This window comes from Desmodus rotundus, chromosome 12, assembly GCF_022682495.2.
Source record: "Desmodus rotundus isolate HL8 chromosome 12, HLdesRot8A.1, whole genome shotgun sequence".
In the NCBI taxonomy this organism is placed as follows: domain Eukaryota; kingdom Metazoa; phylum Chordata; class Mammalia; order Chiroptera; family Phyllostomidae; genus Desmodus; species Desmodus rotundus.
The window spans coordinates 51,631,045-51,646,764 of NC_071398.1; the positions used below are offsets into that span (position 1 = coordinate 51,631,045).

A 15,720-nucleotide genomic window follows, 5' to 3' on the forward strand; every position below is an offset into this window, starting at 1 on the left:
ATTAGAACCATGTGTAAACATGACACCGCAAGTTCTTGTGCATTTTTACTACTTGGGTTGCTCTAAATGTGATCTGCAAATTCTTAAGACTGGTACTGCTTAATGTTTTGGGGAATCAAAACCCTTCTGAGACTTTTCTCATATGTGAACATTCTTCAACATCCTCTGTTATTTCCCTGAAACTATTTCTGCCACAGTTTTTTACATAACTATATAAACATGTTAATATGTTCCTGAAACTAGCATTTCAAAACGGTTTTCCTGATATAAACTCAGTTCTGCATTAAGAGCTGTACCTGCAATCAAAGGAAAATGAGCCACTAGCGCCGGAGAGGGAATGCTTTGCTTAAGAGGGTCCCTCCATGTCAGTGTTCAGATGCTCCCTTTGCTCACGTTCTGTGGCTGACAGTTGCACCCACTGACCTGTACCAAAATAGCATTATTTTAGTCACTCTCCATTTGTAGATGTTTGTTCCTAAAACAAAATTGAGTACAGTAATCCCATAGTATCCATGGATTTTGCATCCTTGGATGAAACTAACCTTGGATGAAAAATATTCTAAAAAATATCACATTGCTGCTGAGGTGCACTACGTGGTTAGGCCATGGTGCCCATGATGGTTGCTTGGTTGAGTGTGTACTGAACATAGACAGACATTTTTTTCTAGTCATTTATAAAAAATACAATATAGAACAATTTACACAAAATTTATATTGCATCACATGTGATAAGTAATATAGAGAGAATTTAAAGTATGTCCAGAAAGATATATGTAAATCCTATGTTATTTTATATAAGTGATCTGAACATCCACAGACTTTGGTGCGTGCAGGGTCTTGGAACCAATCCCTGGTGGATACTGAGGAACGACTGTGTATCTCAGAATATGGAAAAGAAATATGTGGAGCCCCAGCTGGTGTGGCTCGGCGGGTTGAGTGCCAGCCTGTGAACTGAAAGGTCGCTGGCTTGATTCCCAGTCAAGGCATAAGGCTTAGGTTGTGGGCCAGGCCCCCCGGGTTTGGGACATACCAGGGGCAACCAATTGGTGTTTGTCTCACACATTGATGCTTCTCTCCCTTTCTTTCTCCCTCCCTTCCCTTCTCTCTAAAGAATAAATAAAATCATTAAAAAATAAAAAGAAATATTATGTGGATAAAAGCGTTCCCCAATGGGCAGTACATAATCACTGATAATACAGGAAACAGGGTTTCTATGAGAACTAGGGGTAGAACTTGTCAACATAAGAAATGTCCAAATTGTAGAGAATTTGTTTTACACAGTTCTTTTAAAAATCTTTACCTAAGGATATTTTTTTCATTGCTTTTTAGATAGAGAGGAAGGGAGAGAGAGGAGAGAGAGAGATCTGTGTGTGACAGAGACATCTCTTGGCTGCTTTGTTGTGTTTACCACAAACGGTGACCGAACCCACAGCCTGTTTATGTGCTGTGACTGGGAGTTGAACCCGTGACCTTTTTGTCTACCAGAAGATACTTCAACCAACTGAGCCACACCAGCCATGGCGAAAATTTTTATAAAAGTTTATTTGATGGGGTGGAGGGATGGGGAGAAAATGCAGACAATTGTAACTGAATAAAACTAAAAAAATTTTTAAAGTTTATTTCAGCCAATAATATGCCATGCCTGGTAGCAAGATCTCAACTACTTGTAGAATAATCATTGTGCAGCTTCTATCATGCTGTTGAAATTTAGGAGGGAACGTAAGGACAATCACGTGAGTTTGAGGACAGCAAAGTGGGGATTGGATGGCAGGATAGTTAACAGAACTGTGAGCTCTCATTAGGGTTTATGATTCCTTCCACAGTTACTACTTTTGCTATCTCAAAGCTGTGTTAACCACGATGAACAAGAACAATAGACAAGACTGCCCTAAAATCTTTCACTAAAGTTTTAGGCTGGAGCCGTGACTATCCACCAAGCCATGCTCAGTTAGGAATTTATGATCGGGACACCCTGGGCGATTACTTTCCATAGAACGCCTCTTATCCCCACCCCGCACATACTGCTGCTTGTTCACCTGATTCAGAATATCCACCTTCTTCCTTCATAACCATGGCTCTGGATGGAGTCATTTCTACTTTCTCGACCAATCATAATACAACAAAAGACAAGTATTCACCTCACACTACGTGCATTTTGAGAGCAATAACAACGTGTCCAGCTATGACTGCACTTTCGTGTGTGAATGTCTCCATAGAAGGATACGGCCATTTAGATCAGTAGATTTGAAAGCATCTCAAAAATTATGTCTTTAGCTGCAGTAAACAATGAGCAAAGCCCCTCTCCTGGAGGTAAGAATACTTACTTTTGCGTGATTCTTGGCAAAGCAAACATTTTAGTGGGTCAGGATGAAAAACGTCTTCCTTGAGGCCTCTAGATCCCCGCGAACTACATTACCCAGAAGACATGGAGCTGAGTTAAGCCAATAAAAGAATAGGAAACATTTTCGTGACTTTTAGCATTTAGGAGGGACTTCTGGTGTCCTAGCGGCGTTTTTTTGTGTGTGGGTTTTTTGTTGTTGTTTGTTTTAACCTCACGGGGTTCAGCAGAGACATTCGACAGAAGATAGGAGGCGCAAAGCAGTTGCGGTCTCTCACACGTGGCTGCGAGGCTCCGCGACGCCGCACCCCTTAAGGTGACCCGCGCCTGGAACAAAACACACCCAAGTGCCAGGCTCTTCCCTGCTGCTCCCGCCTCCCCTGCCCACAGAGTCCGATGGCCTCCACGCTGAGGGGCCTGGCTGAGGTGAGTGCGTGTCCCCTGGGCCCTCCCTCCTACCCCCAATCCCTTATCCCTTACCCCTTACCCCACCCCATGGAGCCCTGCAGCCCCGGTTTCTTCTGTCCCCATCTTGACAGGCCAGTGTGACCTTCGACGATGTTGCCGTGCACTTCTCCTGGGAGGAATGGAGGCTGCTTGACGAGGCTCAGAGATGCCTGTACCTTGATGTGATGCTGGAGAACTTTGCTCTTACATCCTCCCTGGGTAGGACTCTCACAGTCACACCTCTGACGTGGACTAGGCTCCTTTCTGCCTCACCCTCCTCTCCCCAGAGGGTGCTCTGTCCTTCTCACATGTGGACCACAGGCCCTGCTTCCCTCTGCAGCCCGCTGTGTTTCTAGGGCTGGGTGGCTGCACTGCCCTCTTCTCTGGGCTGCAGCCCCAGTACCTGCTGGACTGACCTCTTCTCCTAGGGACGGATGGCAGTGAGCCTGATGCATTCCACTGCGCTTGCCCCTCCCTAGTCGGCTCACTGTGGCCGGATCCCTGGTACTTGTTTTGATCCCTTCCTTTAGCTGACATTTCCCAGGGCCTCCCTGTGCCACGAGTCTCAGGCATTGTCATATTCACCTTTTACCTGGACCATGGACATCTTTCCAAGATGCTTTTGCACATTTTCAGAATTTCCTGTAGATCTCTTTTTGGTTTTGTTCCAGCGTTGCTGATATGTAAAATGGTGTATTTGAAGTGTAAAATGTGATGATTTGATATATGTAAATATGGTGAATTAATTGTGAAATCAAGTTAATGAACACTTTGGTCACCCGATACAACTTTTTTTTGTTGGTAATAGTGCTTAAGCTATACTTTCCTAGTAACTTTTAGGTGTAAAACACAGTATTATTAACTGAAGTCACATTACAGTTAATAAATTCTGAGGTTTTACATTAGATCCTCAGAACTTATTCATCTTATAAATGTAGTTTTGTATCTTTTGACCAATAACTACCCATTTTCCCCTCTCCCTGGCCCTGTCATTCACTGTTTCTGTGAGTTCGACTTCTTTTATTTTACACTTCACATCTGAGTGGTATCATACAGCATTTGTCCTTTTTTGACCGGCTCATTTCACTCAGCGTAACGGCACCCGGGTTCATTCCAGTTGTCACATATGCAGGATTTCCTTTTCAAAAAAATATTTTTCTTACTCTATTATATTCATTCTATTTATTTATTTTTTAATTTTGGGAGGATTTCCTTCTTTATTAAGGCTAAATAATATTCAAAGGGTGTGTGTGTGTGTGTGTGTATAAAGAAACATTTTAGTTCGATGTAGTTCCTCTTGGTTATTTTAGATTTTTTTTCCTCTGTTACTTTTGGTGTCATACCCAAAATAATCTTTGACCAGGACACTGTCAAATTCATCGTGAAGAACTCTTGCTAGTATTTCTGGTAAGGCAGGCCAAGCGGTGTAGTACTTTTTCGGCTGTTTTTAATCTAGAGAAGTCTTTATTCTCCTACCTTTCTGAGGGACAGCTTTGCCAGGAAAAGCATTCTTAGTTGGCATTTTTTCTCTTCAGTTATTGATTTCATTTCCCATTCTCTCCTGGTGTGCTCAGTTTCTGCTGACAAACTGACTGATAACTAATTGTGGTTTCCTTGTATTTAATGACTTTCTTTTCTTTTTCTGCCATCAAAATTCTTTTTTAAAACATTTTATTTATCTATTTTTTAGAGAGAGGGGAAGGGAGGGAGAGAGGGAAAGAAACATCAATGTGTGGTGGCCTCTTGTGCACCCTTACTGAGGACCTGGCTGGCAAGCTGGGCATGTGCCCTAGACTGGGAATCTAACCAGTGACCCTTTGGTTTGCAGGCCGGCACTCAATCCACTGAGCCACACCAGCCAGGGCTCAAAATTCTCTTTGTGTTTGATTTTGAAAGGTTCATTATGAAGTGTCTCAGCAAAGATCTCTTTGTTTTGAATGTGTACATGGACCTGTGAGCATCATGTACCTGGATGTCAGCATCTTTCTCCTGATTTGGGAAGTGTTCAGCCATTATTATTTCTTTTTCTTCTTGTTCTTCCTTCTTCCTTCTTTCTTCTTCTTTTTGTTCTTCTTCTTGTTCTTCCTTCTTCTTTCTCCACCTCCTCTACCCCTTTCCCCTCCTTCCCCTCCTCCTTCTTCTTCATTATTATTCTTCCTCTTCTTCCTTTCTCCTCCTTCTCCTTCTTCTTCCAGGAAGACAGAGAAGAAGAGAGGGAGAGAAACATCAGTGTGAGAGAGAAACATCCATTTGCTGTATCTCTACAATGCCCTGGCAAAGAACAGAACCAGCACCCTGGGCGTGTGCCTTCATGTGGAATCAAACCAGTGAACTTTTCTTTTATGACACCCAACCAACTGAGACATACTGGTCAGCGCTCAGCCATTATTTCTTTCAATAAGCTTCCTCGTGGCTGGTGTGGCTCAGTGGACTGAGTGCCGGACTGCGATCCAAAGGGTTGTGGGTTCAATTCCCTGTCAGGGCACATGCTTGGGTTACAGGCCAGGTCCCCAGTATGGGGCATGCAAGAGGCAACCACACATGATGTTCCTCTCCCTCTCTTTCTCCTTCCCTTCCCTTCCCCTCTCTCTAAAAATAAACATATAAAATATTTGTAAATAAATAAATAAATAAGCAAGCTTCCTGACCCTTTCTCCCTCACTTCTCCTTCTAGACCTCCCACACTGCCAATATTATTTCCCTTGATGACATCCATAAACTATGTAGTCTGTTTCCAGGCTTTTTCCCCCTTGACTGGATGATTTGCAGTGACCTGATGATGGGTCACATCAGAGATTGTTCTCCTGCTTCAGTAACTTGCCATTGACGTTCTCTATTGTGTTTTTCATTCCATTCTTTGTATTTTGGGGTCCTGAGGTTTTTTTCGAGCTCCTTTAAAAATGTTTTTTTTTGTCTCTGAACTTGATGTGTTCATGCACTGTTTTCTTGATTTTCCTGAGTTGTCTCTCTGTGGTCTCTTGGACCTTGGTGAGCTTCTGTAAAACAGGTATTTTGATTTCTTTATCCAGAGCTTTGTTGGCTTCACTTGGTGGAAACTTACTGTGCTGTTTTGGTGATACCATGGTTCCATGATTCTTCGTGTTGCTTACAGCCTTTTATTGCTGTCTTTCATTTGACAGATCAGTCACCGCTCCTGTCTTTAACCGCTTTTTTCTCGGTGTAGAAAGGTCTCCCCATTGGGTCGGTTGCAATGTCATTGGACTGCCAAGGTGTGGCAGTTTGGGCTCTGGGGAGGAACCAGCATGTTACCGCCAAGCGGCTCTGTGAGCTGAGGTCAAGCATGGCAAATAAAGTAGAGAATCTCAATGCCGAGGCAGCAAGGTTAACGCTCAGCTATTTATTCATGTTGAAGCTGTGTATGGTGTGAACCAGGACTGTGTTCTGATCATACCAGGAACATTTTCCATGTAACCAGTGTTGTGTGTGTGTGTGTGTGTGCCATTGCCACCTTGCTGACTAGTCCATTCTATTACTCTGTCATGTTCACTCTGATTGTAATCCATAGAGAATCTCCACCTCTCTGGACTTCATATCTCACACATTTTTCTCATCTCTCCCCCCACTGCTCTGTGACATCAGTTCAGTACACCATGAGGTTAGCATGCATCTGTGCATTAGCCTTGAATGGCAGCTACTCTGCTGCAGTTCGGTTTTCCTGGGTTTCGACATGTGTTTTTATACAGCCTCATGTCACCAGCAGTAATGTTTTTACAAAAATATTGGCAGAGGGCTTTTTAAAACCCTTTACTAGTATATATTTTATGCTGCATTTACTCCTTGGCCATACGCTTTTTTTTCTTCAGTTTCTTCTGGAATATCTTTTTGTTCTGTGCAACTTCCTCTTTTGGTTTAGGAACAGTCTGCTGTTTTTCGGTAGGAATCATCTCCATGTGGCAGGGAGCGCTCATGTGTGTGCTGATCCACCCACGGGCTCTGTAGCTTCAACTCTGCCTCTTGCGAGCTTTGTTCACCTGGATGTGCACAAATCACTGACCGGATAATCTACATCTAAACCTTTAAGTTCAGCATTACTCTGTATTTTAAGCACGTGCAGCAAAAAATCAGTACTCTTTTTGGGCCACTGGACTCTGTGTCCAGCCCTACTGTCTGGCCCGGGCACACCTACCAATGGCACTATTGTAACAGTGGAAGGGCACACATTGTGTTTGCAAAACGACATCCTTCAGGTACTTGGTGGCTTTTCATATACACATAACCTCGATGACCTGGGCTGCTGCGTGGGTGTTCTTAGAGTAAACACAAAGATTTGAATCTCTTGATTTGTATGATTTTGTGGGGGGTTCTGGGTCAAGTGAATAGCAAACCATTTTCAGAGGTCACGTCTGGTGGCTTTTGGGAGGGAGAAAAATAAGTTTTAGAACATGCTTATTTTCCTTATGTTATACCTTATTATTGGGTCTTTTCCAACATGAGAACTTCACCATTTTTTTGTCTTAGAGGTGTAGTAATGCTCAGGAGCTACTGCCCCAACTGGATTTTGACTCCCCTCATTGAAAACTGTCCCAAAGACTCATTCCTAGATGTAACAAACACATTTGTGATGACATTGCATTCCTCTAGTCAACATGTGCTTCACCAGCATTTATTTGCATTCAGGTGGTTGCTGTGGACTGAAGGACAAAGAAGCCCCTTTTAAACAAAGTGTTTCTGTGGGAGTGTCACAGGCCAGCACCTCCAGGGCAGCTCTCTCTTCCCTGAAGACCCACTTCTGTCAGACTTGTGGTCCAGTCTTGAGAGACATATTCCACTTGGCTGAGCACCAAGGAACACCACACAGCCAAAAAGTGTTTAGGTGTGGGGTGTGTATGAAACAATTTAATTGTAGTGGAAACCTCCAAACACACCAGGAGCAGCACCTGGCAGAGAAACCCTTGAGAAGCAGTGTGGACAGGACCTTATTTGTGAAGAGCTATGAATTCCATGTTTCAGAGAAGCCCTTTACCTGTGACAAAGTTGGGAAGGACTTCCTGTCCACTTCAGAACATCTACAGCAGCAGAACACTCAGGTCAGAGAGGAGCCCAACACAATCACCCAGAGTGGGGCAACGGTACAAAAGAGAAAAACTGGTTCCACCCTGGGAGAATGTAGAAAAGCCTTCAGCCACAAAAATTCACACGATCCAAGACAGGATGTTCGCACTGGAAGACAGTGTTTTCTATGTGGTGAATGTGGAAAAGCGTTCAAGTATCGATCTTCATTAGTCGTTCACCCGAGAGTTCACGCTGGTGAAAAACGTTTTGTATATGGTGAACGTGACAAGTCTTTTAGGGAAAACTCAACCCTTGATCAGCATCAGAGAATTCACTGTGGGGCAAAGGATTACACAAGCAGCAAATGTGGGAAGTCCTTTAACAAAAAATTTGTCCTTTATCCCTGGAGGAGTTATATCGGAAGAAAATGTGACTTGTGCCACGAGTGTGCGCAGTCGTTCACCCGTAGATCCATCCTTATTCCACAAAGGACATGTCATAAGGGAGAACGGCGTTATGAGTGCAGACAATGTGGGAAATCCTTTAGACGAAAATTTTGGCTCATTTTCCATATGAGAGTTCACACTGGAGAAAGGCCTTATCAGTGTAGTGACTGTGGGAAGTCTTTTACCTCTCACCATGCAGTCTGTGATCATCAGAGAAATCATACAGATAAAAGACCTAATGAATGTACGGAATGTGGCAAGTCCTTTACAACAAAGTTTAACCTCACTGCACACTGGAGAGTTCACACTGGAGAAAAACCTTACCGATGTACTGAATGTGGAAAATCTTTTTCATATGTCTCTGGCCTTCATTATCATCAGACTGTTCACACTGGGTTAAGTCCTTATGAGTGTAGGGAATGTGGGAAATCTTTTCCCAGGAGCTCAGGACTCATTCGACATCAAAGAACTCACACAGCTGAAAGGCCTTATCAGTGTAATGAATGTGGGAAATGTTTTACTACTAGTTCTGTCTTTCATTTTCATAAGAGAGTTCACACTGGAGAAAGACCTTATCAGTGCAGTGAATGTGGAAAATCCTTTCTTCAAAGACATCAACTTCTTCTACACCAGAGAGTTCACACAGGAGAAAAACCTTACCAGTGTAGTGAATGTGGGAAATGTTTTACCACTAGCTCAGTCTTTCATTATCATAAGAGAGTTCACACTGGAGAAAGGCCTTATCAGTGTACTGAATGTGGAAAATCCTTTATTCAAAGACATCACCTTCTTCTACACCAGAGGGTTCACACTGGAGAAAGGCCTTATCAGTGCAGTGAATGTGAAAAGTCTTTTGCATGTGATTCCCACCTTAGGGCCCATCAGAGAGTACACACAGGAGAAAGACCTTATGAGTGCAGTGACTGTGGGAAATCCTTTTCCCGAAGGCATCACCTTCTTACACACCAGAGAGTTCACACAGGAGAAAGGCCTTATCAGTGTAATGAGTGTGGGAAATCTTTTGTATCTGGTTTTAGCCTCAGAAATCATGAGAGAGCTCACACAGGAGAAAAGCCCTACGAATGTAGTGTGTGTGGGGCATCTTTCGCCACTAAGAGGAAACTCCGTTACCATCAGGAAGTCCACAGTGGAGAAGGGCCTCATGAGTGCCGTGAATGTGGAAAGTCTTTTACCTCTCGTTACGCCCTCCGTGATCACCAGAGAAATCATACAAGCAAAAGGCCTTATGAGTGTACTAAGTGTGGGAAGTCCTTTACATCAAATTCTAACCTCATTGCACACTGGAGAGTTCACACTGGAGAAAAGCCTTATCAATGTACTGAATGTGGGAAATCTTTTTCCTCGGGCTCTGGCCTCCGTTATCATCAGAGTGTTCACACGGGATTAAGTCCTTATGAGTGTAAGGAATGTGGGAAATCTTTTCCCAGGAGCTCAGCACTCATTCGACATCAAAGAACTCACACAGGTGAAAGGCCTTATGTGTGCAGTGAGTGTGGGAAGTCTTTTATCCAGAGAAATCACCTTCTTGTACACCAGAGAGTTCACACAAGATAAAGGCCTTATGATTGCAACAAATGGTCAAAATCCTTTAAGGATAGTTCCCAGTTCACTGGTCAGTTCACAATGGTTTAGGGCATGTGAGTGCAAAAATGTAGGAAATCCTTTAGCCACAAATCTCATATTCTTACTACCTTAGATTTCATATTTGAAAATTGTTTTTGGGTGTGGGAATTGTAGGGAGTGTTTTAACTGTATCTCTGGTGTTTGTTATCGTCTGAGAGTTCGCACAGGATGAGGCTTGAGGTAGCAAAGATGAAAAATCTTTTGCTGGCTCTTGACAGTCTCTTCACCACCATAGAGTTCACTCAGGGGCAAGGCCTTATAAGTAAGTGCATGGAATATGAGAAATCCTTCGAGTTTACCTCATCATCCAGCACAGCATTTACACTGGAGAAAGAACTCACATGCGCGAGGGAATACTACGCACTTCCGTTGTTCAGTGCGGTGACACTGGAAGAAACCACTAGGAGCCGTCCCTCTGAATTCGTTCTCGTATGTCCAGTTGTCCACAGGTGGGAGCATATTGACGAGTAGTTTCTTGTATTTATTAGCTCTCTCTGCATGTGGTAATATGTCTGCTCATACTTTTCCCTTTTATGAACTGTCATTTTCCTTTAACAGTAGGACAATGAAAAAACATATGTATATTGGAATTTTACTCATTTTTGAATATGAGTGAATTTTTTGCTTAACAGATTGTTTTCAATATTAGAAAAATGTTAATTTTTTAAAAATTTTATTTAGTTATAGAGACTGGGGAAGGGAGGGAGAAAGAGAGAGAAACTTCAATGTAGGAAAGAAACATTGATTGGTTGCCTCCCACACTCCAAACCCGGTACCAGGCCTGCAACCCAAGGCGAACGTCTTGACTGGGATCAAACATGCAACCTTTAGGTTTGCAGGATGACGCCGAACCCACTGAGCCACCTCAATCAGCACTATTTTTTTATTCAACTTTTCTTTAATCCACAGGTTGTTCAGTAATGTATGGTTTAATGTCCACATATTTGTGAACTTTCTAGCTTTTATCCTCTTAGTGGTTTCTAGTTTCCAACCCTTGTGTTCAGATAAAATTCTTGAGTTAATTTCAGTCTTATTAAATTTATAAGTAGTTTTTTTAAATTTACAAGTGTTTTAATGAAACCTAGGATCTCTCCTAGAGAATGTTTTCTGACCACTTGAGAATGTACATTCTGTGATAGATCTACGAAAATGACCTATATATACATTTATTAGGTCCATTTTCTATAAATGTTCAAATAAAAAAAAACCTGTTGAAATCAAATATCTTTTTACCAATTTTTCTGTCTGGATTTTCTACTCACATTTGAAAGATTAGTATAGGAGTGTACTATTATGAATCCATTCGCTTTCTTTTTTCAAAAATTTTTACTTATTTAATTACTTTTTTGGAGAGGGGAAGGGAGGGAGAAAGAGGAGAGAAACATTGATGTGCAGTGAAACACTGGTAACATCGATTAGTTGCCTCTTGTATGTGCAGCAACCGGGCACCGAATCCACTATCCAGGCATTGTGTCCTGATCGTGAATTGAACTCGGGACTTTTCCTTTGCAGGATGATCCCCAGCCTACTGAACTACACCAGTTAGGGCTTGTTAGCTGTCTTTTTTTCATCCTCACCAAAGGAAATGTTCATTTTCCCTAGAGAAAGATGAGGGAGGGGGAGAGAGACAGAAAAACATCAACTTGAAAGAGAAACATTGATTGTTTACATTCCTTTTATACCCCAGCTGGGGGTCAAGTCAACAACCTAGGTTTGTGCCCAGAGCGGGAGTTGAAGCTGCACCCTTTTGTACTGGATGATGCTCCCACCAACCGAGCCATCAGGCCAGGGCTGTCTTTTCTATAGACCAGTCTGTTAATATTTGCTAAATATAATTAGCAAGTATAATCAGTCGCATCTGTGTTTGGTGCATATACATTTTAATTGTGATATCTTCTTGATGAATCAATTTCTTATTTTTTTATTTATTGAATTCAGAGAAAGAGAGTAACATCGATCTGTTGTTTCACCTGTTATTCATTGATTGATTGATTCTTGTGTATGCCCTGACCAAGGACTGAACGCGCAACCTTGCTGTATCGGACTATGTTCTAAGCAGCTGAGCCACCTGGCCAGGATCTGAATGAATTTATCTTTTTTTTTTTTTGGATATTTTAGTTATTTATTTTTAGAGAGAGGGGAAGGGAGGGAGAAGGAGACAGATATATTAATGGATGAGAAATACATCAATAGGTTGCCTCTCACATGCCCCCAACTGGGGACCTGGCCTGCAACCCAGGCATGTGCCCTACTGGGAATTGAACGGTCAACCTTTCAGTTTGCACACCAGCAATCATTCCACTGAGTTGCACCAGCCAGGCCATCTTTATCTTTTTTTTTAAAATAAAATTTATTTATATTTAGAGAGAGGGCCAGGGAGGGAGTAAGAGGGAGAGAAACAATGTGAGAGACACGATCAGTTGCCTCTCATATACCCCCACTCAGGGAACTGGCTTCCAGCAATCACCACAATAACAGGCAAAAAAAACATCCTCTCTTTCGGCCTCAGTCTTCTTGTGTAAGATGGGGGTAAAGATTTGTCCTTCTCTGGGCCTCATTGCCCATTCTGGGAGTAGTGGCTACACCACAGCCATCATATATGGGTACCGACCCCACTGACAAGTATCCTCCCTGTTAACCTCCCGTCTCAGTGACAGAGCTTCCATCCTTCTAGCAGCTAACAATATAAATCCTGGAGTCATCCCTGACTCCTACCTTTTACTCCCTCACTGTTACAATCAGAAGATTTGCGTTGCCCAGGCTGCTGTGGCTCATTGGGTTGAGTGCTGGCCTGCAAACCCAAAGGTCACCAGTTCCAGTGCTGGTCAGGACACATGCCTGGGTTGCAGGACAGGTTCCCACTAGGGGGCATCTGAGAAGCAGCCAATCAATGTTACTCTCCTCCTTTCTCCATTCTTCTGACTAAAAAATAAATCTTAAAAAAAAATTTTCTTTAATTTTCTTTATTGATTTTAAAGAGTGAGAGGAGAGAGAGAAATACCAATTTGTTGTTCCATTTATTGATGCATTCATTGGTTGACGCCTGTATGTGCCCTGACCGCGGATCAAACTTGCAACCTTGGCGTATCTGGACAAAGCTGTAACCAACTGAGCTACTCAGCCTGGGAGAAAAAAGACATCTTTAGGGAAAACTTTGTGTTACTGTACTTTTAAAAACTGATTAAAAATCCATTTATTTTTCCTACCTCCATTACAATGAGCCATACATACCATCAACATGTACCTCAAATTCATGTGGATGGAACGGTTGTGGGAAAAACTCAGTTCTTGCTGACACAGTAAAGAATTACAAATTAGCAAGTCAGTTAGTACACAATCAGGGTTCATTCGTGTGAGAACCAGCCTTGCCAAGGTGGGGGAGAAGGGTGTAGGCAAAAAGCAAGGCAGGCAAGGATGGCAAGGCACCAGGTCCTTTGTCCTGAGGGCTTACACAGTTGGGATGGGGTGAGGGAGTTCCATGTTGATTGGTGGGTAACTAATGCCAGCTTCCCCCCGGGGGGTCATCACCACCTAAATGTAGGTATGTGTGGGGGTCTGTTAGCCCAACTCTTACCTTGCTCCAGACCACATTTGTTCATCTTGTAAACCAGATGTGTGACAGGAGGCAGTTAATTAAAGTTGAAGCAGTTACACAAAGTCGTTCATGGTCTCTTTCTGTGAGCACTAGGGACCTCCTTGTAAAACACAGTGACCAGAGGCAGGCAATTAACCAAAGTTGTTTTGTAGGCTTCTCCTTTGGACACTGGGGATCCCCTCTGACTGTCCCCCTCCTGCATTTTCTAACTTCTACCTAACAGAACCAGCCGGTGCATGTGCACTGAGCCCTGGGTGTAGGATTCCACCAGGCCAATCGCTGGGGGCAGGGACAGGACCACTGTCCCTGTGGGTCTAATGGAAAGACCTTTAAGTTAATAAAGATTATTCAAGAGCCATATGATCTCATGAAGTTTACTTTTCTTGATTTTGAATCTTCTTTGGACACCTCATCCCTTCTTTATTTTTCATTTTCCCTTGTTGGGAAGAAAATGTTTATCTCCTGACTGCTCCACAGTTGTCTTTGGAAGCACGTAGCTTTTGGTTTCACGTGTTTATAGCTGGAAGGGAATTTTGCTCAGGATGAATTAGATCTTGATTCTCACTCCTACCTGACAGAGATGATATTTAGATGTTTTGATTTCTTTATATCAAATTTAACTTACTGTACAGTCACACACTTTTTCCTTTATGTTTCCTGTCTTTGTCCACCGAAGAATTTAAGTTGCTTGTGCTCAGGGGTCTTTGTGACATTTCACATGTTCCTACAACAATGTCTGATGCTGAGTATTTGCTCAGTGAACATTTATTAGAACCATGTGTAAACATGACACCGCAAGTTCTTGTGCATTTTTACTACTTGGGTTGCTCTAAATGTGATCTGCAAATTCTTAAGACTGGTACTGCTTAATGTTTTGGGGAATCAAAACCCTTCTGAGACTTTTCTCATATGTGAACATTCTTCAACATCCTCTGTTATTTCCCTGAAACTATTTCTGCCACAGTTTTTTACATAACTATATAAACATGTTAATATGTTCCTGAAACTAGCATTTCAAAACGGTTTTCCTGATATAAACTCAGTTCTGCATTAAGAGCTGTACCTGCAATCAAAGGAAAATGAGCCACTAGCGCCGGAGAGGGAATGCTTTGCTTAAGAGGGTCCCTCCATGTCAGTGTTCAGATGCTCCCTTTGCTCACGTTCTGTGGCTGACAGTTGCACCCACTGACCTGTACCAAAATAGCATTATTTTAGTCACTCTCCATTTGTAGATGTTTGTTCCTAAAACAAAATTGAGTACAGTAATCCCATAGTATCCATGGATTTTGCATCCTTGGATGAAACTAACCTTGGATGAAAAATATTCTAAAAAATATCACATTGCTGCTGAGGTGCACTACGTGGTTAGGCCATGGTGCCCATGATGGTTGCTTGGTTGAGTGTGTACTGAACATAGACAGACATTTTTTTCTAGTCATTTATAAAAAATACAATATAGAACAATTTACACAAAATTTATATTGCATCACATGTGATAAGTAATATAGAGAGAATTTAAAGTATGTCCAGAAAGATATATGTAAATCCTATGTTATTTTATATAAGTGATCTGAACATCCACAGACTTTGGTGCGTGCAGGGTCTTGGAACCAATCCCTGGTGGATACTGAGGAACGACTGTGTATCTCAGAATATGGAAAAGAAATATGTGGAGCCCCAGCTGGTGTGGCTCGGCGGGTTGAGTGCCAGCCTGTGAACTGAAAGGTCGCTGGCTTGATTCCCAGTCAAGGCATAAGGCTTAGGTTGTGGGCCAGGCCCCCCGGGTTTGGGACATACCAGGGGCAACCAATTGGTGTTTGTCTCACACATTGATGCTTCTCTCCCTTTCTTTCTCCCTCCCTTCCCTTCTCTCTAAAGAATAAATAAAATCATTAAAAAATAAAAAGAAATATTATGTGGATAAAAGCGTTCCCCAATGGGCAGTACATAATCACTGATAATACAGGAAACAGGGTTTCTATGAGAACTAGGGGTAGAACTTGTCAACATAAGAAATGTCCAAATTGTAGAGAATTTGTTTTACACAGTTCTTTTAAAAATCTTTACCTAAGGATATTTTTTTCATTGCTTTTTAGATAGAGAGGAAGGGAGAGAGAGGAGAGAGAGAGATCTGTGTGTGACAGAGACATCTCTTGGCTGCTTTGTTGTGTTTACCACAAACGGTGACCGAACCCACAGCCTGTTTATGTGCTGTGACTGGGAGTTGAACCCGTGAC

General features: G+C 42.4%; 1 protein-coding gene across 1 annotated transcript; it reads left to right on the forward strand.

The window, feature by feature from the left end:
• Positions 1 to 1,470: 1,470 nt before the first annotated feature.
• Positions 1,471 to 14,097, forward strand: LOC128779676 (zinc finger protein 256-like). Its single transcript, XM_053915297.1, has 3 exons — positions 1,471 to 2,764; positions 2,878 to 3,004; positions 7,424 to 14,097. Exons 1-3 carry the CDS (start codon positions 2,735 to 2,737, stop codon positions 9,817 to 9,819), a joined length of 2,553 nt encoding a protein of 850 aa, XP_053771272.1. The 5' UTR covers positions 1,471 to 2,734; the 3' UTR covers positions 9,820 to 14,097.
• Positions 14,098 to 15,720: the final 1,623 nt, after the last annotated feature.